At 40.5% G+C, this 25,485-nt stretch overlaps 1 protein-coding gene across 2 annotated transcripts in view; it reads left to right on the forward strand.

Moving 5' to 3' along the window:
• Window positions 1-25,360, forward strand: part of nbr1b (NBR1 autophagy cargo receptor b) — a 28,756-nt gene extending 3,396 nt beyond the window's left edge. Inside the window, exons 2-23 of one of the 2 annotated variants that reach the window (XM_035655319.1) lie at window positions 157-219; window positions 1,343-1,361; window positions 1,472-1,494; window positions 1,910-2,098; window positions 3,019-3,096; window positions 4,529-4,794; window positions 6,729-6,854; window positions 7,590-7,796; window positions 8,698-8,857; window positions 9,549-9,632; window positions 9,806-9,991; window positions 10,125-10,241; window positions 12,210-12,285; window positions 12,442-12,552; window positions 12,733-12,909; window positions 14,020-14,319; window positions 16,746-16,926; window positions 17,103-17,354; window positions 17,669-17,754; window positions 17,904-17,979; window positions 18,794-18,887; window positions 20,161-25,360. In XM_035655319.1, coding sequence (XP_035511212.1) covers window positions 157-219; window positions 1,343-1,361; window positions 1,472-1,494; window positions 1,910-2,098; window positions 3,019-3,096; window positions 4,529-4,794; window positions 6,729-6,854; window positions 7,590-7,796; window positions 8,698-8,857; window positions 9,549-9,632; window positions 9,806-9,991; window positions 10,125-10,241; window positions 12,210-12,285; window positions 12,442-12,552; window positions 12,733-12,909; window positions 14,020-14,319; window positions 16,746-16,926; window positions 17,103-17,354; window positions 17,669-17,754; window positions 17,904-17,979; window positions 18,794-18,887; window positions 20,161-20,334 — 3,045 coding nt within the window. In that variant the 3' untranslated portion in view covers window positions 20,335-25,360. The remainder of the gene's footprint in view (window positions 1-156; window positions 220-1,342; window positions 1,362-1,471; window positions 1,495-1,909; window positions 2,099-3,018; window positions 3,097-4,528; window positions 4,795-6,728; window positions 6,855-7,589; window positions 7,797-8,697; window positions 8,858-9,548; window positions 9,633-9,805; window positions 9,992-10,124; window positions 10,242-12,209; window positions 12,286-12,441; window positions 12,553-12,732; window positions 12,910-14,019; window positions 14,320-16,745; window positions 16,927-17,102; window positions 17,355-17,668; window positions 17,755-17,903; window positions 17,980-18,793; window positions 18,888-20,160) is intronic. The other variant, XM_035655320.1, reaches the window with a different exon arrangement.
• The last annotated feature ends 125 nt before the right edge of the window (window positions 25,361-25,485 follow it).

Consider the following 25,485-nt stretch of genomic DNA (forward strand, 5'->3'; position numbering starts at 1 on the left):
ACACACACACACACAGTCAGTGTCACTGAGTTCAACCTAATTGAAATGACTGAAATAGAGACCATTATATTCATGTCTCTCAACTTAAAAAAGGACAGCTGAGCCATCATCCTCCCCCCTTACCTGATCTCCTTTCTGTGTGTTTGTGGCGTGCAGGTGAAGCGCTCCTTTGGCCTGTGCAGTCTCCAGCTGACCTATTTTGATGAGGAGAACGAGGAGGTGAGTGTTTGTTGTCGCTCCGGCTTTGTTTGTACACTTTCCAGTGAGTCAGAGCAATGTCACCTACAATCAGTATCACGACTTGTTCTCACATTTACACCAATAATGATTAATATACCAGGGGTTCCCAAACTAGGACCCCCACAATAGATGCACATCAAACCAAATTTCATAATATTCTGTCTTAAGGAATCTCCTTTGTAAAAACATGCTTTACATGAAGAAAATAAATAAGATAATACATAACTTTTCATACTTCAACCATGTTTTTTTCTGTTGCCTTCATGCAAATTTCCTGCCTGCATCTGTGCCGTGTGGAAGAACACAAAGCATCATCCAAATGACAAACAATATTGCTGTAAAGAGTGATTTGTGACATAAAGAAATAAACAATAGAGCATAATATCAAACAATGGAATCATGCAATATATATTACATATTGCACAGCTCCATCTCTGACTGGCTGTGTATTAAGGCCTGTAGAGTTAGATTTTTTAATCTTAAGTGGTAGGTGGCAGCCTGTAGGAAGGAATTCATGTATCGTACATATCAATATGGATAAAATTATGTGGATTAAAGAGTCATAATGTCGGTTTCGGTTACTTTTTTATTTGACTTTAATTGCTCAGTCGTACTCTACAGTACTTCCTTTCCTCTTATTTTAAAGGGCTACTCCAACAATTTCATATTGCACATCCATAAAGTTTGAGGACTTACAAGAGATATATTAAAAAAGAATTGTCAGATTGTTGCTGAGCAAAAAATGCTGGATCCTACATTTCTCCTATTACAACTCAGAGGCGTCTTTCTCCCTGCCTGTTAGATGCCAAGTTACCGTCTGTATTATTTTGAAGTTTACAAACCAAGGCTGAGATAACCTTGGTGACATCACAATGACATCATCGGGGTTATTTTCTCAGACTTGACGAAGCTCCTCCATAGACAACCAATTTCACAAGCTGAGTTTTACTAACCATGATGGGTAAACTGAGCTTCATATGAATAAAATTGGTGGAATGCCCCTTTTAATGCCTGAACCTGTATCACCAAACCAACAGCAAACTGACACCACAGTGACATAGCTGACAGATTTATTAAGACTCTTCCTCTTTCTCCCTTTCAGGTGTCCATTAACAGCCAAGGTAAGTAAACATAAACAGTAATAAGACACAGTGTGGTGAACAAAACCAGTGTTTGTGCAATATGCAGATTCATGTCATGTTAATAATTCATATTTCTGCTTTTATTTCAGTGGAGTATGAGGAGGCATTAAAGGTAAGTTGATTTAAAGTTTAAATTAGTATTCACATTTAGTGTTGTCTTACCTCCAAATTCCACCAGACACGGCCGTGACGCGTTCCGGCTCTGCCGTGGTTGCCTAACTCCCTAACTCTGTGTACATTAAAAAGTCAACTTTAAATGGTAACCTCAGTCCTAATTAAAGTAAAAACAAACAAATCTCTTGGTTTGATCAGTGTTATAAAGTATGGCCATTGGTTATGTAAGTTAACCTTTATTTTGGACAGATTGTAATTGTCCACAGGTGCTAAATGCTGCGATGCTTTAGGAATTGTCTTGGAAAGTATTTTTGTTGGTATCAGAAGAAAGACACAGCTTAGTTGAGACATCGATCCAAAATTGATCCAAAAATGGCAGTAGGGAAGATTAACCCGTTTTACTTGTTTCCCAGAGTGCAGCAAGGCAGGGGAACCGACTGCACATGAACGTGTACGAGACTCGGGGTCAGCCAGCAAGAGTCCCCACCACTAAAGTAAGCGGAACAGAGCCCAAGAGGGGCTTCAGACCTCCACAGCACTGCCCCGCTCTGGCCCAGGTGGTCAGCCGGAAAGTCCAGGCTGCAGTGCCAGAACAGGGCATGGTAAGACACCAAGTCAGATTCACCAGATTCTCCTACCCATAAATCCTTGTCATAAAGTGCTCATTTCAGCCAGATTCACCCAGACTCTTTGTTAAGTCAAAACTTTACAGACAAACAAGAATTGTCATAATTTCCTTATACACAAACCCAGACTCAGTGCCTCAGAAACCATAATAAAAAATGTAAATGGTTGCACATATTTCTTTGTCCTAACATTCATGCTAATGTTGGCATCCTTACCTCTTTTTTTCTATTCAAGTATTTGTAGTGATTAGAAAGATGAAATCTAGTGTTTTCATTTAACCATAGTTTTAAAAAGCAAAGAAATAGCAGCGTGAAGGCCTATTCATTGATATTTTATGGCTGAGCTCACCTCAGCCCAGTATCACAGCTTAAAAGCATTGATTTGTGCAAGTTTTGTCTAGGAGAGCATAACTGACAAGGAGAGAGGAAACATACAGATGTGGGAGACTGGAGGGCCTTGGTCAGACAGAGCTGTTATTCCTTGGTTGGTTTGCTTTCTCCCACTGCTAGAGAATCAGCCGTATTTCTATATACAGAGTTACATATTTTGACAGGTTGGTTTAGCAGGTTCTTGGAAAGAGCTGGTTCTTCATTTATTAGCCAAACCCGAGTGCCCGTGTTTATCAAGCATCTCAGAATCATTCATAGTAATCGTGTTAAAAGGGAATTTAGGACCAAAAATGCTTCTACTCTCTTTTACTTTATGTTTATTCACTGATGCTAACCTGTGAATCTTACCATCGCGTATAGGGAGGAACAGTAGGAAACATTCAAAGTATATAAATGGAGGTTAAATCCATGTTAAGAATAACAGCTAACTAACCACACTGAATATACAACTAATGCTTGTACTGCGATGATTTGCGTAATAAATATTCTCTTCTTCTGTTGATCAGGTGATCCTGAAAGAAGTAAAGGGAACCAAAGAAGAGGACAAGACTCCTCCAGCCTGGTTCACCTCTTACATGGAGAAGGTAAGAACAACCAGATTGAGGTGACCAGTGTCCTGAAGCACAACTTGGGTTGGTAGAAGACTGCCGTTGGGCGACTAATTCGGTCGCCATTCTCCCCCTCTTCCGCAATCTTCCTGATACCGCTTTCAAAGTCCTCCTTGATGCTACGTGATACAACAACACACTCTGAGCTAACAACCTAAATGCTGCACATGGCAAGGTACCCTAACCTGGTTGCTAACGGTACAAATTAGTGCTGGCAAAATTTGTAGCCAAAAATGTCTTACACAGGTGTACATAACATCTATGACCAAACTGACCAAAAGACATGACCCCCCCTCTGAAGTGCTGCGGTCAGCGTATCATTTCAACATATCATACGTCAGTTGAGAACTTCTGTGTTGCTGGTAGCGAATTTTGCTGCCTTAGCTCAACCCAGTTAAATTTGTTATATTCTTCATTAGAGCGGATAATTACCCGCTATACATCTAAATGAACACTAGTTCCACTCAAGCACTCGTAGCTCTCTATGTTTAGCAACTTTTTCCTTAATCCTACAGTTGTTTACACGCTATTCAGTTCCGCTAGCTACAGTACTTTAGCCTAGCAGTTAGCGATAGCTTCTCTCTCTCGCTGTCCTGCTTTTTGTTGCCCTGTGTGTTAAACGTTTAGCTAGTCCTCTGCCTTTAATGATAATGGTACATGTAATAAATGTAGTTTTTTTGCCGTCGTGGGTGTGAGGCTCGAATTTGAAAGCACGGTTCTGCGCCATTGGAAGTTAAATTGTTAGCTGCTGTAGTTATCCAGCCCCCAGTGGCCAATGTAGCTCCTGTTATGGTTGTTGGATACTGAATAAATTCTAAAACGTTTTTTTTTTTGATTGATCGGAGAGCAAATCACTCTCTCTGTGGCTGAGTTGGGTTGTAAACTTTCTGGCATCATTAGTAGTTGTTGTTGAATTATTCTCTCATTTCAGTTTGACCTACATTTCTTTTTCAATAAAAAAAAAGTGACCTAGCTCGCAAGGCTAGCGCTGCTTTTTTCCGCCCACAACTGAATGTTTAATTAATTTAATTCATTTTCACAATTGAATGTAATTATATAATAAAATGTATAATATCCATTGTACAGGAGTAGTACAAACATAAACAAGTTAACGGTTGCCTTTTCTTCTGTGGGGATGTAGCCCTTTTAATGTCAGGCGCACCGTGGCTGCATCCTAGGTTTAGCACAAAGTGATTGGTTTAGAGACATGCATAAAAGCCAGCGTGTTTTATTGAATTATACTGGGTTCAGCCGGACCTCTTCTGCAGGGCTGACACAGCACTAAAACAAAGAGTGGAGATAGGCTTGGCTACATAAAACTACCGCTGGAGCAACTGACTGAGACATGGACTGATGAGTAAGCATCGAACAGATGTAACCCCCTCTCTCCCTCCTTTCATCCCTACAGTTTAAGGACCAGGTGGTTCGCGAGGCGGTGGAGAAGATCTGCCGGGAGTTCTCTGGACAGTGCTGCATCCACAAGCCCCTGGGAGGAGCAGGAGGAGGAGCGGGAGGAGGAGGGGGAGGCAGAGGGGAGGCAGCAGCAGTAGGAGGAGCGGAGGCCCAGCAGGTCCCCGAGGTTTCCTCCTCCACCCTGCCTGGAGCTCCATCCTGCTCCACTCCTCCCTGCTCCTCCTGCAGGGGGCAGACCACCGGAGGAGGCTACCAGTGCAGGTGTGTGTTCGGCAGCTAACTGCTTTATTGCAGCGCTAATTGAATATAACAGCGTCATTTTCTGGAATCCTTTTTCAGCTACCATCAATAGTCACGTTTCCATCCATATATAGAGCATATTTTAACCAAATTTCAAGAAAATCAGCGAAGGAAAATGCAAATTAAGGTGTGTTTCCATCCACTATTGGTATTTGAATATGAGGAGTTGGTTAATGGAGCTAATTCTCCTGTTGAGAGCCATTAAACCATCACAGAGGAAGAGAAACCAGTCAATGTTTTTGACAGAATGTTTCTGTCTGCATTAATGTGAGGAAGGTTACAGCCTCCTCATGACTCCACACAAATCTGATGTTTTCTGCTCTTCACTGGAAGCTTGAGTAATGTTTAAGTCACATGCTTCATGTATGTCATAATTTATTCAGTCTGTCTGTCTGCGTCTGTTTGTCCGTACAACAAGATTTTTTTTTACATTTCTGGTGGATGGACTGGCACATATTGACACTAATGCCATAATCAGAGGTGTGGGCTTTAGTTTCATGACTTAGGCTCTAGTCAGACTCGAGTCACAAATTTGATGACTATTTAAAAAAATCAACAAAGACTTGCAACTAGATTCGACTTAGACTTGTGACTTGTGACTTCACTTGGACTTTTGACTTGAATATACGTGATATCTTCCACCAGGCCCAAAAATTAAAAAGTATGTTATTTAAAAAGTCTAACACGATTCACTTCATTTCCCAAATCAACTAAATACAACAAGACAGGACAGAAACATACAAAATGAATTCTGTTGTGTTACTGGTTAATAGTGTTATATGCTATGGAGCATCTTGGCAGCCTTATGATTAAGTTCAGCACTTGTTTTAACAGATGTACTAATAACACATCATGACTTGTTAAGGACTCAAAACTCAAAGTTAAGGACTTGGGACTGACCTGAGACTTACTTGTGACTTGCCAAACAATGACTTTGTCCCACATCTGGTGATAATGCCTCATTTTGCTTGTAGGCTTTTAATGTGAAACATCTGCAGGACCTGTTGAGTGTCACTGACAGGAGCTATTATTTGAAGTGCTATCTTCAATAGAACTTTTAAATAAGTTGATTGCTCCTCATCCTACACTTAACCTAATGGGGGTGTCCTGGCAGCTCACCTGTTAGAGGTTGCGCCCCATGTGTACCAAGGCTGAGTCCTTGCTGCAGCGGTTCGACTCCGACCTGTGGCCCTTTTAATGGCGTGTAACCCCTCTCTATCTCCCCTCTTTCCTGTCACTATCCATTAAAGGCAATAAAAGACCCAAAATATATAGTATATTTTATAAAACATTGCACAGACTGAAGTGCCATCACTTGAGGACATGTATAATACTTCAAACAGCTCCCTCGGGAGACACTAAAGGCTACCCAACTGCTGGAAACACTTTGATTGGGAAAGTTGGAGGAGTTCCCCTCATCTCACACTCGGAAAGCAAATTTCCCCAAAATGATGAGCTATTCCTTTAACCTTATAGTCCACTGAAGCATTTTTATTATATTTAAAAAAAAAAAATCATTCTTTTTACCCATTTTTTACTAATTCCAATACAGATAGTCTAGTATATCTCTAGTATCAATTACATATGCGTAATACTGACATTTTACAAGCTGTACCAAGTCTGTTAGGCACACTGGGAAACTGAAATCTACTTTTTGAGAAGAGGAGTGTCTCTGCTACATAGAAACATGTCGAATTTCACAGTCACAAACAGTCCTCAGCTTGTCACAGTGGACGGTGTTGTGGACTCTAAAGGGTTCAAATTTAGATTTTGTATTTATAAATCATGATGTCAGTTCTTCAGTTGGAATTACCCATCCTTTCACCTCTCTCTCTCTCTCTTTCGCTTTCTCTCTGTGATTTTCTATCTCTCTTCACCCTCTCCTCTCTGCTCAGTGTGTGTACCTCCTGTACTCTGTGCGAACCCTGCAGTTTCTCTCACGATCCCAGTCACAACCTGGTGAGAGCCAGGACTCCTCTGTCTATCCCGGAGCACGGATCGCCCGCCCCAGACCACAGCAGGTACGACACCACAATTTAGTTTTTAGAACTACTTCAAGACTGCTTTCATTTCTTATATTTTTTAATGTGAAATATTTTCTATTTTTTTATATATTATATATAATATTTAAGAAAAGCCAGAGCAATTTACTTTTCTAACAAACCTTCATTTGTCTGTGTTTTGACATGAAGGGGAACAAAAGTTTTAACATAATAAATCATTACCATATTTAAGACTTACTTCATTTAACACATAAGCAATAAGATTTACAACTTCAGGTTGGTTTCATTTCTGCCAATACTTCCTCCTAAATCTTACACACTGGACCTTTAATTTTAGTTTAAGTTGTTAAAGACAAATTAGTGTACTAATTAGGGTATTAAATTAGGGTACACAATAACCAGAAGACTTGAAATAGACCTGGTGATCGGTATCAGCTGATTCTGCTTCCAGTGATCGGCCCAAAAACTCCTGATTGGAGCACCCTTACCCTTATTATTGTTTATTAAAAACATTGAAAATGGATATTTCGAACAATGCCGTGTCACCACCCTAAAGATTTTGGATTGGCTCTACAATGCAGGTTTTTTCCACCTCTATTTGTTTCCACCCAGTTTTAGCAAAGAAAGCCAGGAGTCACTATTGAGTGAAGTGTTTAGAGACTGGACTTTGAGGCTAGGTGGAGGGAGGTTGTAGTGATTGAACAGTTTATGTTTTAAAGGAGTTATGTTAGGCACACTCTGGCTCTCTTTCAGGTTCTACAGGCGAGGGGACCGCAGTTTCCGGAAGGCGGAGAAGCAGCGTCTGAAAGCAGAGAAGCGCCTGCTGAAGGCAGAGGTCAAAGAGATCCGGAAACAGCTGAGGATGGAGAGGCGGGGCATACAGTGGAGTTCCTCCCACAGAGATGGAAGCTCCTCCCCTGTCCTTTTGCAGCCTCGAGCCACCCAGCACAGCAGCCCTGAGTAAGTTACCAAAAGAAAAGAAAGACATAGTCCAAAGTATTTATGTCGGAGTACATACTAGAGAAAGTAAGTGGAAACAAATAAATAGTAAAAATGGATAGCTAAAATTAATGGATAAACATTTAATAACGCTAGCTTTAAGTTTACTTCAGTCTTTTTCAACCTGAACCAAACCACAGAATTGTTTTTTCAATGAAAAGCTTTTGTTTCTGTCAAGTTTGAGTCAAGTGTTACGATGTAACAAAGGAAAAATTACAGTTTTTCTTAATGGAGTCTGGTGGCTTCGAACTCAGCAATATAACTGCTGTTTCTGGTTAACAACAAAAAGGTTCTGTAGGATCCATAATGCTGTCAGACACTTAGAGTAACAATCTGAGCCTGTCTGCAGCAAAAACAACCACATTTAATGGACTTACACTGACAGTGAACAGTTGACCATTACATGAGAGCCAGTTTGCAGCGGCAGAGCTCTCGCTCAATACTGAACCAGTTTCAAAAATCGTTGTCCACATTAGTTACTTAGACACAAAAACATTGGGAAATAGGTTCCAGGTTGAAAAGTACTAAAGTTACCCTTTAAATTGGTGAAATAGATCCAAATAATACATAAAAAGCTTAAATAAATTGCTAAAAGTAACATTGATAAATGGTTGAAAAATGGTGGTGGAGGTACTTGAGTTCATCTGATAGGGCTGTGTGGGCACAACTGACAACAAGGTTGGGAACCACTGTTATAGGTAATGCCAGAAGCTCATTTCAAAGATATAATCATTTAAATCTGCTGGGAGGTGCAACAGTTGATCAAACCTGATCTGAAATTGGTAAAAACACCTTTGAAAGAAAAACACAAGATGGCTGCAGGACAAAAGGACTTATGTAGGACTATTTCTATCTTTCCCAGGCGTCCAAAGCGACCTTGTCCCCTGGTGGTTCCAGCCATGACAGCTGCATTTCTGGATGAGAACCTTCCTGATGGAACCCGACTGCGTCCGGGGACCAAGTTTATCAAGTACTGGAAGATGAGGAACACTGGAACAATCAGCTGGAGTGCTGATACTAAGGTAAATAACTCTTTTTTCATTTAAATGTATCTTCTTGGGAGCAAAACTGCGTAATACAGTTTTGGAGTTTCGTCTACATCCTCTAACACCACCCAACTAAACTGCTGTTTCCAGGATAACTGAAAGGCTCGCTTGTGCTTCAACTCATAAACTTTATATGTACTGCTGCCATTTCTATGCGGGTTCTCGATCGGTACTGAGCATGTTTTTGTTGAGCTGATAACATCTGGCTGCCAGAAAATGTATTTCCTTTAACAACTATTCCAAGCTCAGCAGCAAAGAACAGTGCCGTTGGTGCTCCATTAAGCTTGCGCTCCAAACAGTCTAGCATCAGGTCTTTCTTAGGGGCAGTTAATGCATATCAGATAAACTGTGGCTTGGCTCATATATATCTGTAGTCTTAGTAAACACCCTGTTGTTCCAATATTCACTCTCCTTTTAGCTCTATTATTTAACCTTACCAGATAGTGTCTGTCTACTGTTTGTGCTGAGCAGTTAGTGTGCGCTGGGTTTATCAGAGAGAATCAAAGCAGTAAAGTTGCAGACAGTAAAACCAACACAATGAGCTGAAAGGTGCAAAGTTATTGATAATTCTTTGTGACACCACTTGTGTATTAACATTAAATACGGTATACTGTGGTTAAATAAGCTACAACTATTAATCAGATTTTTCCCTGTTTGCTTCCTGCAGCTGAAGTTCATGTGGGGAAACCTGGCGGTGGGATCTGGGGACCGTTGGAGAGAAGTGTCTGTTCCCTTCCTCCAGCCAGGACAGGTGAGACTGCGACACGAGGGAGGTTTTCACTTTCACTTATCGTTGGAAAGGTACTGAACTTGTCAGCTAGCTCATCCTTCTTATTTTCCCTTTGAGTCACCGAGTCACACAGATATGGTCAGCACCTTACTGTTCTGTCATTTGCACTGCTGATGATTCTTTCTGTGTGTCAGGTTGGTATAGTGAGCGTAGCGCTGTGTGCTCCCACTGTGGAGGGCTCCTACACCTCCCACTGGCGTCTGGCCCACGCCGGAGAGCAGTTTGGACCCAGGGTCTGGTGCAGCATTGTGGTCGATCCTCTGGCCCCAGCACCAATGATGGCTGATGGGATACTAGTGTCACCCTGTGTCACACCGCAGGTAGAAGCAATGGTGTGACTAAATGTGTGAATAAATCAACTAAAATATACACTAATATATAAACACACACACACACAGAGGATTCTGATATGGGATATAGGATCTAACTGAAATGATTTGATGTTGTGTGCAGGGTAAGAACCCAGTGGCAAAGGATGGAAAAGCCTGTGCGACTTCTAGGGAGCAACCATTAATGTCAGTGGACCAAGAAGAATACTACATCCCCTCTGTGGACCTGCTCACTGCACAGGTAATAATCATTACACTGCTGTACACTGCGCACTAAGGCTGCAACAAAGGTTTATTTTCCAGGGATGCATCAAAGTCAGTGTACTTGTGCCAATGGATTTTTGTTTTGAAATGAAAAAATGAGCCGTTTCCCATTTTTTGTACTGAGATTTCTTATTTCAAAATGAAAATCTGTTGGCCACAAAATACACTGACCCACTATCTTTTTCTCCCCCGTACTGATTTCAAATCAGATGAAGATATGTGTATCCCAAAATGATCACCTCCTAACTAGAAGCACATTTCACTCGGTAGAAGTACAGACGTATTATTAACTAAATATATTTAAAAGACCAGTGTGTAGGATTTAGTAGCAGTTAGTGGTGTAGTTGCAACAGTGCAACTCCCTCGCTTCACCCTCCCCTTCCAAACACAAAGGAGAAACTATGTTTCGCCGCAGAACGCCCCAAAACGTGCAACGCCCCATCTAGGGTCAGTGTTTAGTTTGTCCTTTCTGGGTTACAGTAGAAAAATGCTGGTTCAACATGGCGGACTCCATGGAAGGTGACCTGCCCCCTCTGTAGACTGTAGAGTCTGATTGCAGCTGCACTGGGGCGTTTCAGTTGCAAATGTAGATGTAGATCATTGGTTATGTGGAACAGGAACATCCAGTAGCTGCTGACTGCTGTATTGTCCTGTTTGTGTGTTTTTAAATCAGTGGCCATGCATTTGGTTGTAAGTAATTTTACTTTATGTAAAATTTTTCAATTAATTAGTTAGTGACTTTGATGAAACAAGTGTGGCAAAGTAACTGGTTAGTGTTGCATTAACATAATTCATTTGCACCAACTCGATCTTAACAAAGTGTGGGTCATCCACGTCCTCACAAAGCCTACACAAGATAACTATTGACTGTGCCGTAATGGGAATAAAGTTTCGAAATCAATAATTATTATTTATATAATATACTTTTCTTTTGCACAGAAATACGTCTGCAGGAAAGTTGTTTTAGTGGAAAATAGCCACTAGATGGCCAAAACATTGGCCAGAAAGAATGCAAAGTAGAAACGAAGATCCGATCATTGACACTTGATTATACACTAATGAAAACCTACCGATGAATGCTATATTCCATTTCTGCCAATAGGTCCTCCTAAATGTTACACACTGCACCTTTAATTTACCAAACGTAAAAAAAAATCATTATGCAGAATCGGTGATTTCAGATTAATGTATATTATACTATTGGATTATAATTATTAATACATTAATGGGTTCAGCACTTCAATGTTGTAGCTGCTAAAGGCTTTATATACTGCTGAGTATACTGTGTGTACAGTCAGCGTTAGCAGTGAAAGTCAATGTTTCAGCATGTGCTCTTTCAAAGTAATGGCCGGCAACTGCCTTCACATTAAAATGTATTTATTGTGAGGCACATGCAGGGCAGTCTCCGCAATAAGATAACGTGCTAAGTTCTGACACAGGGTAACGTGCTAATGTGGGTTTTAGTTTTAGGTTTTTATTTATATATCAAAAACCCTCTTCCTGTAAAACATAATAATATGTTTGATGACTCATCTTTAATCTGTTTTTATGTGTTGTGATTAACTGATTAATCATGTTGTCTTTAAAATGTCAGACATGTTGGTCGACTAACCAACAGTCCAAAATTTACACGACTTACAAGACTTACACAGCTTACACTGATATAAAACAAAGAAAGGCAGTAAATCCTTGATTCTTGATAAATGACTTAAAAGGATATATATCCAGTAATTTAGTGTGCACTTCCATAAAGGTGGGGAAATGACAGGAGGCACATTTAAAAAAAGAAAAAAAAGAAAAGAGCAGTCACAATCAAAGCAGCAGAGGCAGACAGAGTTACCCTGACTTTTAATCACTAGCAAACTCCAAAAACACTGCCTCCCACATTTCCCATGATCCAGCTCATGCATCTTTAATCAGCTGTCTGTTGTTGCTGCTCTCTCAGGATCTCCTGTCCTTTGAGCTGTTGGACATCAACATCGTCCAAGAGTTGGAGAGTGTCCCAAACAACACCCCTGCTGGTAAGAAGAGTTCTAGTTGTTGTGGGTTGGTTCAGGAACATTGAGAGCTTCATGCTGTGAGTGGAAAACAGACTCTGGGACTATGAAATGCTCCACTGACACACATTCAACAGCTGTTTCAGTAAGTTCCCGTCTCTATCGTCTTTTCTCTGTCAGACATGACCCCTTGCATGTCCCCTCTGCCTCAAGATGGCCACCTGCAGGACAAGAGCAGTCCCTCTTTGGGTCTCATCCAGGAAGAGACTGAGGTTATCAACAGCATCATGGGTAATGTAGTTTCCTAGTCATACTTTTTTAAGGTACTTGATGGCGATTTAGTTTATAGGTTGGTAAATGAATGGAATCAGCAGTGGTTCTCAGTGTACATATGCAGAAATCTGCACACACACTGATGAGTGAGGCCCCTGGTCTGTACGTAACATTTGTTCACCTCTTTCTGGTCCTCAGACGTTCCTCATGGGGCGGGATCAGGAGCAGAAGGGGGCGGAGTCCCCGCTCAGGAAGAAGGGGAGGATGACATCAGTGGGACTCAGTTTGTTTGCGAGACTGTGATTCGCTCAATGACCCTGGAGGAGGCCCCTGACCACACCCCTCTGAGAGGGTCCCGCCCAGGAACAGGTAAAGGTCAGTCAGCAGTATGTACATTGAATTGTGATTCCAGTCTTTGATTTCTGGGTTTTTAAATGATAAACAAAAGAGCAGAGAAAGTTAATAAACCACCTCGCATTCAGTATGTAGAAAGAAGAAAAAATATTTGTTCTAAAAATGATCCCCCATTAGGGTCGCGTGCCATTCTTGATTGTAAGGGGTGTAAAAAATAGCTAGGCCTTTATCGCAGCATTTTGTTCATTTCTTTGAAGAAAAGTAAAAGTAAACTGTTATTTTTAAAGTTCAGATTATTATTTAAGATATGCACTTTGAAGACCTGAACACAAGCTATATTCACAGCTATAATATGAAATATCCATAAAATTTGTCACTTAGTTCATTCAGTGATAGAAAAGGGGCCCTTTGAGGAAAAAGGTTGGAAACCACTGACTTCAGTATCCCACATTCTTCTTTTCCTCTTCCCAGAGGAAAAACACTTCTGACTTGGCCATAAAAGGGTTCATATACAAACTAGTCCATATTTAATAGACATCACCTAATTTGCATAATTATTGTTTAAAAAAAGTCATAATACAAAAAGCTGTGTACTGGGGCCTATATTAATCTGTTTCATCCTAATGAAATACAAGTATTTCCCCCCCTATTCCCGGGTAATGCCCGGCCTTTGCCTAGTGCTCTGCCGGGTTAGGCTGTTAAATGTGAACATCTACATGAATTATTAGTATTTAATTTTGAAAAGATTTGTCCTTGAAAAGTCCATGAAATGTATCATTACAAAAGAGTAAACCCCTGTTTAGATCTAACAGACGTTTTTTCACCTTAAAGGTCTCTAAATACACTGTCTACCATCTGAACTATATATCCGATTCAATCAAGCTATCCAGTCCAGCAGGCCAGTAAAATACAATGATTGCTCATATATCTCAGCAAATACATCCAAGGAAATGGTGCCTTTGTCTTTGTGAAATAATGAAATATTCTCCCAAACCAATGTCAGGACATATAGGTTTGTGTGTTCAGCCTGAGCAGCATTTTTACTGCCTGCACTTGAATGTGTTTGCATGTTATTGAAAAAGAAAGAAATACAGTACAATCTCTAACCGTGGACTTCCTGTCTGCTCTCAGTGGTGCGTCCGGCTGCTCAGGGCGGCTCCTCCTCCTCCTCCTCCTCTTCCTCCTCCTCCTCCTCCTGTGTGAAGAGTAAAACAGTGAACATAGAGGAGAGCCCAGATAGCAGCCCCAGCAGCTCTAAAAACTCCCTGAAACCACCGGCTACCCTGAAAGCTTCACTCCCTCCCCCGCTGAAAGCCTCTCTGCCTGCTCCCCTGTCTGTGGCCCCGATCGCCGGGCCCGGCCCTAGCTCAGCACCGACCCCGCTTCACGCTCCGCCCAGGGCCTCCACGCTGCAGGAGCACGCAACCACAGGTGACAGTGGTTGAGTGGCTATGCGAGCACATGATATTGCATTGATAGTTTATTGCAGAGGTGTGGATGATGACTTGACTCAACTTGACAAAAGACTTGCGACTCAACTTAAAAGAGAGAATGATGTCTGTGTGTATTGGTCCCCGAGCATTGTCTATACAGCTTCTCTGGTGGCACGTGGCACATGTTAGTGCATGTCGGTCTCTGTGTGAAACTGTGGGTTGTGACCAATATTTAGTCTGCAACACTAAACTGTTTCTGCATTCTCAACAAAAAGAAATTCTAGATCTGGATTAAATGTTTGAGTTTTACTTCAGTTTAACCATTATCACAGATGTAGAATCAAAAAACATGTATTATTTACATCTAAATGTGTTCAGTTTGGTCAAGGAACATGATTACTTGTTAGGACATGAAACACAAAGTGAGGGACATGGACTTGGCTTGGGACTTGTTGGTCTTTGTCCCAACTCTGCTTTATTGCATGGGCTTGCAAATCTTCATACACAAGCTCTGTGATCTTGAAACTTCACACACCTGATTGATAAAACACTATGCATACACAGATCACAGGGAGACTTAAGATATGGGATGCTTCTCCATCACTGTTGTTGTATTGACATTTAGTCCAGGGCAACAGAATCAATAAAAAGGGAAAAGCTTTATTGTTTAAAGACGTGGAAAAGAACTTTGAATTGTAGTTGGCCAACATATTGTGTTTTCAAGTTGATCAGCCCTATTGATTCTGACATAAACTGACAAACCTGCATATGTTTTACTCAAAGCAGCATTGCCCTCTGTAAATAACCTAAATGGTAACCTTTACCTGTCCAGGAGCCTGTACTACAAACCAAGATTTGATCCGGTGCAGGTTATGTTTAAGATAAGCAACTCTACAAAAGCACTTCCCACTGACCAATCAATACTCTAAAAATTAGATCACCATTCATAAAAGATCTCGTGGATGTATTAAGTATTGATCCTGTGGATAAAAAGATAGTCTCTTAGGAGGGAAGGATTGTTCAGAGACCAGCAAAGCCCTTTGGCTTAATCTGAGTGCTTTATATGAGCTATAGATTCTTGCTAGGGGGACTGACTGGTCTTATCATGATTGAAGCAGTAATGTCTTTTACTTGTTGTACTTAATCCAGGTCCAGGCCGCCTGTCGCAGTCGTTAATATAAGTGGTTTATTTAAAATGTTTATTATGAGCATATATTTTAGTATACAAATTAAGTTTAATATTATTAATATTTATTTATTTATTAAAACTTTAAGTTGCATTTGTTTCATTACAGAAACTGGTCATGCACTGCTGCACCTTTTTCAGGGTGCAGGTAATATGGGTGACATTTCAGTAAATGTTAATGTGGAAAAGGTACAGACATCTAAGCTGCAGTTTGTTTTAATACAATACACAAATGTAATTATAGTCTCCTCTAATTATAGAGCAGTGATATTATAAGCCTGTTAATTTACACATTTACACAGTCTTTGATTTTATGCCAGCTTTCCCTCCTGCATTTGGCAACTGCAACTGATGCTTCTTCCTATAGCATGCTCTTCAGTCTTCTGGCAGTAGACTTGTATGTGATTGGTCATATTCTGTAAACCCTGCCCCCGTTTATGTGAACTCGCTCATGGCGTGATTGGGAAAACTTACTGAGTTGCTGACCACCTTCACGTGACCGCTTAGCGAGATCGCGGATGTTAGGGTTAGTGAAGCCTGATAACTGAAAGGCATCCTGGGTATGTTGAACTACAGTACAGGCCTAAGGCACGATGTTTTTCCTCCTTAATCATATAGTCATATCTGCGGACAGGTCTGGAGTTCATATGAGAAAAATATGCTCTCTGAAGTGGACGATGAGACAATGATGCAAAGCAAGCGTTTTGCATATTGTTTGTTTGATCTGTACACAAACAGAAATGTAAAAAATGAGAATTTGTGGTTTAAGGGGCTGGAACTATTTGTTGGCGAATAACAGCTGGGAGCAGTGACGGTGCGTAGATTCCTTCTAGTTATCTCAGTGAGATCAGGTTGAGATCGGGTTGAGGTCGGGTTTGGTGCAGAGACCAAAACCTGTGTTCACTGACCGTATCTGGCAACCTGGGTTAATCATCAAGAAAAAGTTCCAGCACATAGTTGCTAAAACAGGATTAGCATGAGATTTGGGGAAGATAAACATTATTGAACTATTTTTAATGGCTCATAGTCCAGTGTAGTATGACTGAAGCAGTGGATCATGTATTTAAAAATGCCAATTAGCCATTTAAACAATATTTTATACCAATAATGTTGTCCAAAGAGTTCAAAACTTTTCAAGAAATTTACCCTTCCTTTTTGCTCTGGGCTCCAATCACAAGCTTTGAAAATCTGCCCTCTATCGTTCGTGAAACGTATCAATTTTCTTGATCCCAACACAGATGAAAGTGAAGAATCCAATATGGAGAGAGAGAAGAAGCCAGAGGAGGACAAGGAGAAAGAGGGAGAGGAGAAGAGAGAAGGGGTGAGGAGTCGCTCCTCCTCCACCTCCTCTGAGGATTACATCATCATCCTCCCTGACTGCTTTGACACCAGTCGGCCACTGGGGGAGTCCATGTACAGGTACGTGTTGGCTCCAATGGAAATCTGTGGTGGTGGCAAAAAAATGGTTGTACAATAGACAAAATAATAAATTCTACATAAGACCAATGTAGCTTAGATTCAGTAGATCCAATATGGCTGCCAAACGGTGTGCGTTGTCACACTTCCTTAATCCTCCATTCATTCTTCCATTGCAGCTCTGCTCTGTCCCAGCCTGGAGACATCCCAGCGAAGACCCCCACAGACCCAGAAACATCATCTCTTGACCACTCGGGCAGTTGCACCCCAGAGGGGGAGCTGGGCGAGGCAGATGAAGCCGCGGCAGCTCCAGAGACGGGGGTGTCAGGCACCAGCAGCGCCAACGACATGCTGTGTACGTCTCAGACACTTGACGATGAGCCGCTGACGCCTGAAGTGGTGGCACCGCCCACAGCCGTCATCACACCCAGGTCAGTGTGAAGGGTGGAATACAAACACAGCAGCATGAATGTACTGAAAATGTTTTTTAATGTGAAACATTAGCAGGAAGTGTTGAGCTTATTAGTTGCTTTAAGGGTAATTTCTGTATTTTTCCACCTTATTTTCCCATGTTTCTGTGTCAAAGTAAATAATGAGGACAAGAACTGTTGAATTTGGTCACACATGATGCTGTGTTGCTGATGCTGTGGAAATATGCATTATGCTGAAACATGTCAACTATTAAATAGTCTTTATTTGGCATTTATAACTGCTGGTTGATGAGAGCTGTGATACTGTTGTACAGTCCAGAGAGCAGTGGAGAAACAGATGTTGACCCTGCTGCTGCCGGGGAAGGAGCAGACGGCTCTGAACTGTACCAAACTGAGGATGGTAAGCACATCGCTATGTCACCACCAGTGGAATAGCAGCTCTGTTATTAAGGCACAGTGATGTTTATTAGATGTTAAGAGCTATAGATGTGAATACTGGGTAGATGTGTGATGGAGTCGAGGATCATGTGATGTTTTGTTGTCCCACAGCCTCTGGTCCTGAACCAACTCAGACAGATGAGACCGAAGCTACTGAAGACACTGAGGACAACCCTGATGACCCCAGGTCACACACACACATTGACACACACTCTCAAACTAGCATGTGTGCCTTAATGTGTTTAATGTGTAAAACAAAACACTGTTAATGAAGATCATGTACCAAGTAATGTGAATAACACAGTATCAACCGTTTGAATAACTAGCTGCATCAAGGCGCACTAATTAATAAAACCATCTCACTCAGTTTAAATGTAACTGTGTTGTTCTGTTGCATAAAGACCTGGTTACACCAGCATAATTCATCTTCGCACAATATTTTGTTGTAAAAGCTTGGTGGTGGCTAGTTGGTAAACTACTGTGGCTGGTTGAGCTACATGGATGTATAAAGAGAACTGGATACTGCATTGGAGGCGTCCTATGAAAGCTGCTCAGTGGCGCATGAAGCCAAAAAAGCCACTTCCCGTCGTAAAGAAATTACCTAACTTCCAGTTTAGCCCTGCATCAATCGGGCAGGTTAGGGTTAGGGCTTCTAAACTTTCAAAATGTTATTGGACTGAATGGATGGTCATCCATGGACTTCAGTAACCAGTTATCATTTACAAGTATAATTTGAATTAGACTAATACTAATTTTGTGGGAGTCATATCTAAAAGGTTCTGTTTGGATGTGAAGTGAATATAAAGCAAAATATTATCTACTGTAATGACCACATGACCTCAAGTAAAGGAGGTTATGATGGGGTTGGTATTATTCCCTGCCACAAGTGAAAAGTTTCTAATTTAATACATCATTACTTCCATAGAAATTCTGAGTTGGAGATGTAGCCATGGCCACGTCACAGTCACATTTTGAACGTAACCTCTATTGTGTCTCCTCAGGCACCCAGGCATCACCAGCGGCCTGATGAAAGGAGCTCTGTCAGTAGCTGCTTCTGCCTACAAAGCCCTGTTCACTGGACAAGGCCCCACACAGGTCAGCAAGCAGTTAATATCGGGCAATCCAATTTTCTAAAGCGTTTACAACACTCTTAAAGTATAAAAATCAGGGATGTCCCGATAGTCCTTCAATCAGTTGATCCGATAGTTTTCCGATATCTTTTCCTGTTGCTTTAAATTATGGATAAGGTGTGTTTATAACAAGGAATGCACTGCACTTACACTTACAGTCATATTAGTTGTGCTTTAGCCATGCTGTGTGGTATGGTTACTGTATAATCTGTTTTTGCTCCGTACCATGTGATCATGGTTCTAAGTTGCAAATAAATTAATGAATGAACGTATATTTTTTGGGGCACTGTGGCAAACTATATCTCAAAGGTCAGTATCCCTGTGTAGTATAAACAGAGCTGCGATCATTAGCCTATGATAAAATAGTTCTTTTTACATAAACTGTAACCCCACAAAATAATGCAGCTTGTAATGTTGGCATAGGTTGCTACTGTAGGTAGTAAGCCAGTTAGCCAGACATGCTAGCATTTGCAGCTTACACCAGAGCAGATAAACACACTGTCTACACCTCCAAACCATCCAAATCAACAGTATATGCCACATAGAAGTGGTGTAGATCATCTGAAAGCTGGTAACCTGCAGATGATAACTGAATTGCAGCTCAGCACTGAGTGTCATTCATCTGTAATCTTCATACCTTCATCTTCAAATGTAGGTATAAGGGCTCAGAACATTGTGATAGAAGTATGTGATGACCATCCCCAGTATGTCTCATAAGCCATTTTTGGGTTGATACTATTTGTTACACAGATTTGATGCAAATCTTACTATTTTTGACCACTTGAAAATATATTTACATCAGATTAAGACACCAAGACCTTGAGGAACAACTTGCATTCTTCGGTGATTGGATGGCAAGCATTTCTGTTTTAATTCAGATACCTTGAGGTCAGAGGTCAGGGGACCCCTATGAAAATGGCCATGCCTGTTTTTCCATCGCCAGAATTTAGCCTTAACCTGGAGCCATATTTAGCTTTTAGCCTTCCCAGCAAGGCAGCATGACGTGGTTCCATTGGCACAATGGATGCAGTTGGTCTTTACTCTAGCTTCAAAACTGCTACAGCCTGTGAAAAACAGTAGTGTCAGCCAAAGACGTAGGCGTCCTAGCAGAGTTCAAGAGGATAATCTATTCCTTACACTGTTGCTGTACCACTACCATCTGCTCGTTGCTAGGACATTTGGGTTTATATGATCAGTAGTAGGTCTTTTTGGATTGATGAGATCTTGTTCCTGTTCAGCCTCCTGTGGACGCGTCCACCCAGGACACCATGATGGCCGTGCTGGTGGAGATGGGTTTCGGGGACCGGCCACTGAACCAGCGGCTGCTGAACAAATACAACTACAATCTGCTGGATGTGGTCAACGAGCTCGTACAGATGACCGACAATGACTGGTACTCAACACGCTACTGATGGGAGAGAGAGGAAGAAGTGAAGGAAGAGGGAAAAAGGAGAGAGAAGGAGATGAAACACAAGAAGATATGTTTAAAGAAAGAAGAGGAGGACAGCCTGAAAGAGATAAATTAATTTCTGCTCATCTGCCTTTTTACCTTCCTCCCTCTGCACTCTGATAGGTCCAGTAGGATGGAAATGAATCTTCTCTTTGACCATACAAGGAGACATTCCATCAAACTCTCTGGGACTAGACTATCAAACACCCACTGTCTGTAGTATTACTTTAAGCTTTGGCCTTGATCTTGCATAAGAAGTTAAGAGAGATTAAGAAAGACACACCCTCCTAAATGAGCTATGTGTAGCATTTAGCATTTGCCCTACATTAAGACCACATATCCCATGAGCCTCACTGCAGCCTGCAAAGAGGGCATTGCTACATTTGTTTTGAAAGGTAAGGAGATATATAAAAGTAACCGCAAATACATTTTTAATGTGGCACAGTATGTCAGTGTGAAGTTGTGTTCCTTTCAAATACAAAAAAATTCTACTTCCACGCTGTAATCTAACAGATTTTACAGTGAATGTCAGATGCAGCTTAGTAGCTAGCAGATGTACCCACATCAAAATAGGTTTTTGACTTCTTAGCGTTAAAATGCTACACATAGCACCCTCTTGTTTGCCCTTTAGCGGGACAGTGGTGAAGTACAAAGCAGATAGTTATAGAAGATAATATCAAGTATCCACATCTGCACTGAAAACAGTAGTGAGGAGATCCACATCACAGGTCACTGTGGTACCGAACCATTTAATCAGACCGTGTGTTCACATGCTAGTCACAGACTGAAAATCCACAGTGAATATATGGTGTGCTTTTGCCAATCACCTACCGGCTCAGAGCACTGATGTACTTGCTTTTAACTCCATCTTTGTGTGAGTGTGATGGTTCCTTTGGAGCGTCATGAGCAGGATGGTCAGAGTCACAGTGAACAAACAATAACAAAGATGTAGTTCTATGAACAGAAGCAAATAGAGCTTGTTGTTGCTTTTTCTTTCATCATGTCAAAACTCAGTAAATATATATAGTGTTGCTATGTTAGGTTATGTTTACACTGTGCAAAATACACATTTTGAAAGATTTTCCTGCTTTGGCCAAGGAGAAATTGGACCTAATCTGCCATAGAGTTCTGCCAGTCTGAATCAGGTAATAAATGGCCTGGGTGGCAGAACTGTAGGCCCACTTAAGAGAGGGTTTAAGTCATTTGTTACAGAAAGCTTCGGGTTGGTTCATTAAAATCATTTTCAAATGTAATTCATTAATCCTAGGTAAGATTTTCCTAAGAAAATAAAAATCCCTCTCAATCATCACTGACCTGCTAGAATTGTGTGGTGGTGTCTGTATCTGCAGAGACCCTGCAGCCCTCTGCCTGTTGCTGGGTGTTTTTGGGTGTCAACCTTTTGGTAATGCACAGGGTCTGAAGTCGGGACTCTATAAAAGGCACAGCAGACAGTCCAGCTTCTGCAAAAAACCCAGCAGTGCGCACCTTCTGCAGGATTGTGCGAGGGTGCTTTAGAACGTAACTGCTGTGAAACAATCATCTAACATCTAACCCTAACATCTACTTATAGCCCATGGGTCAATTTAAAGTCTTATGGCGTATTGCGTTGTTATGAATATGAATTGTTGCTGACCAATGAGCAGGACTGTCCTGAGACAATATTAGGTGTTTTGTATTAATTATGAATGAATGTGATCCTAAGTAGTAAGAAAATACCTTAATTTGTTACGTTTTTATGTCACTGGATTAGCTAAAAGCAGCCATTCCCATTCCATCATTACCATAATTGATCTTTCAACAGTTTCTGAATAGATAGTGGAAAATCCACTTACTCATGTTACATATTAATTTGGTGATATAGAATTACATTCACTCCTGTTCAAAGTGTGAAAAATTGTGCTTGTGTTGGAGCCACTTGTCTACACATTAATGTTGGTAAAAGCAAGTATATCATGAACCTTACAGCTTGATACCAAGTGATCTGCACTCATTGAGGTTCAAGTATCTTGAAACATGGCATGACTGCATTATTATTATAGTTATTGTTTTATAACTTATGTCCATATCACTGGAGTATTTACAGCGTTTCCACACACCGCTGTCTGATAAACTGCTGTGGATGAGTAGATAACTACTGACAGCAGGAAAACATTCCCCTATAAACTTTGGAGATAATGTTTGCACTTAAAGCTCAGGGGACACAGGGACCATTCCTTCAACATGTACTTTTTTTAAAATACAGACTATTTCTTCTTTCACACATTGTTGTCCTGACTTTCAGGCATCTTCTCTGGACATGTTTGTTGTGTTGAACATGTTAGCTGGCTTTCACAATAAAGATTCTCTGTGTTCCCTCAACTTCCTGGTCAGAATAAAGGTCTCAGTATGCTTCAATCGACGTAGTGTGTAGTACTCTGTTACAAAGACTGTTGGACTCCGGTTCTGTCATTAGAAAGATGTTAGACACATTTTGATTGCTTTCATCATATCTGGTTCATTTTAAACAAACTGTAGTGTAATTGCCTTGTTAGATTTTCTTTTTTATGGCCAGTGCGAAGATAGATGGCAATGAACTCTCGCGCCCCCTGGTGGCTGGTTGCAGTATGGGTCATGTTAACAGATTGGACATGGGCGTGTCGTCCATCCTTATAGTCTCAGTCTGGTTCTAGGCCAACTGTGGTGCGGTCTACACATTACCATGTGTAGGTCTACGCAAAAACGCATGTACTTCAGCATGTAAGTTTAGGGGTTTTCTGTGATACATGAGACAATGAAAATACGTTAAACTGGTGTTCTGAGGGCCCATCTTATTAGTTTCCTTTGGGAGTTCCTTATTAAGGATCTAGCAACCTCAGATGATCCAATAAACTCTTAGTTTGAAGCATACTGAGGACTTAAGGAGAAAATTAAGACTTTCCTAACATTGTGATCAGTCGTTCTCACCACACGTGACACAGATCTCTGTATTTAGTTGAATTAGATGGGAAAATTTAAGGATTTCAAATGTGATATAGCTAAGTTGAGTTGAATCCCTTCAGCAAAGCTCGTATGTGTTCATATCATTTTGTTCCCCTGTTATCTGTTTTGTGCTTCTTCAAAGTGGTCAGGTGTGGGGATACTCCTGAAGGATGTGTAAGAGTATGTACATTAACAGTGAGGTCATTCCAAACTTAAACTGGAAAAAAACAGTGTGTAACAATGTGAAAATGTGTTTTATTCCTTTCACAAATGTATGAATATATACAGAACCTCCTAGTTGGAAGCAATGACTATCAGTTGACCTCATTAGTTTAAGTTAAGATTGTTTAAAGGTGTTTTTGCTTCGAATGCTTGAAAGCTGTTTGGAAATGTAAAAAAAAAGAGCTGTGGATGTTGTATTTTTAGGCTTATTGTGTGGTGGTTAAATTTGCTCTGCTGTATGTGTGTGTTAGTGTTTTTCTTTGTAAAAAAATAAATTACCAGATTGGTTGAAGACTTAAAGGACTGAGGGTTAGAGTCGAAGAAATTATTTAATAAAACAGCACTTGTAGGATTATGATTTATTTTGTGCATACAATACATAAATCAGTAGTCCAAAAAAACCTTTAGCACAGAGATGCTAATTCTTTATTTTATTTATTTAGTTATTTTTGACAAAGCCAAATAAAGTAAAATCAAAATATCATCAAATCAAAATCAAATAAAATCTCTGGACAAAAGGTAAAAAGAATAGTTTTGGAAAACATACCAATTAGTTTTCTTGCCAAAATTTAGATAAGAAGATTGATACCACTCTATTTGTACACTAAATATGAAATTACCACAGCTGTTAGCTTAGTTTACCTTAAAGTTTGGAAACCAGGGGAAACGGCTATCCCAGCTCTGCTTTACACTTCGGTTTTTGTAATGATTAAACAAACAATAAAATGTGTTTATTATTGACCTTTAGAGGTGCTGGTAGGTGTATTATTAAAACTTTGACAGACCCAGGCTGGCCTTTTTCCCCATCCTTCAATTTTTTGTGCTAAAGCTAACTGGCTGTGGCTTTATGTTTACTGCACAAAAGACTGAATATTTCCCATAATGTTGGTGCTATTCCTTTAAGGTTTAGACATCAGACGTTAGCTTTGATACGGAGTGATTTCCATCTTTGCAGCTCAGCCAAAACCCAAATACTCAAACTCCTGTTAAACTTGACCCAGTAGAGTTATGTGGACATGTGTTGAAGATTTGAATGAAATATTTTACACTCAGAAGCGCTAATTTTACAAAACCAAAGTTATCTGAAATCAGACACAGCATTAAAGTGTTAAGCTGCCATAGATAATACAAGTGCAGGTTTATACAAAGAGATCACAACAGCCAATGTTATTTACAGGGTAATAAATAATAATGTTAAGGGACTGAATTGCCAGCAAAATTGTGATAAATGGTGTAGAAATATTTAAAATGTTTAAGTTTTTGAAAAGGAAATGGGGAAATTTGACAATGAAACATACATTTGTTTATGTTCTTTATGTATTTTATTTTTGGAGGTGTGCTTTGAGTTCATCTCCAGCTACATGTACACAGTTCTTGGGCTTCATGTCATGTATTCCAGGGTTTCTTCTACAGGTTGATGCAATTTACTCAGCTGGAATCTCACACAGTCCCTTTAAAGACATCAAGTGTTCTGAATCTCCCCCCCCCCCCAAACACACAGGTAATTATTGAAACCCTGCTGCACATGTCTAATAAGTCCTGCGTGATGAAAAAGATCCTGGCTGAAATGTGCACTAGATGAAGGTGAAGAGTTTCACATCCTGTACTGTATGTTATTTTGCTTTAAATTAACGTGTAATGTGTTCCACGAGGGGAAATATTTTCATATTGGGTTGTGAATACAAGTCTAAGTATTTAAGGAGGAAGAGAAAAGCTGGATTGTTTGAGCTTTTTTTCTGTGTTGCACTTTATGAACATGGTTATGATGTACAAATTAATCTGTCTCCAATTAAAGTCATTACACTCATGAGGGATTTCTGGTTAATTTTTAGTAACTAAGAAGGGGATGAAGAAAAGGAAGGGGAAAGGGAAGAAAAGAGGAAAAAGGGATAAATACGTCTTTTTGTGTCCATATCTTCTTGATTAAGGTATT

Source organism: Morone saxatilis, unplaced genomic scaffold (genome assembly GCF_004916995.1).
Source record: "Morone saxatilis isolate NCDOM2014 unplaced genomic scaffold, NCSU_SB_2.0 Contig14, whole genome shotgun sequence".
NCBI classification, from domain to species: Eukaryota; Metazoa; Chordata; class Actinopteri; family Moronidae; genus Morone; species Morone saxatilis.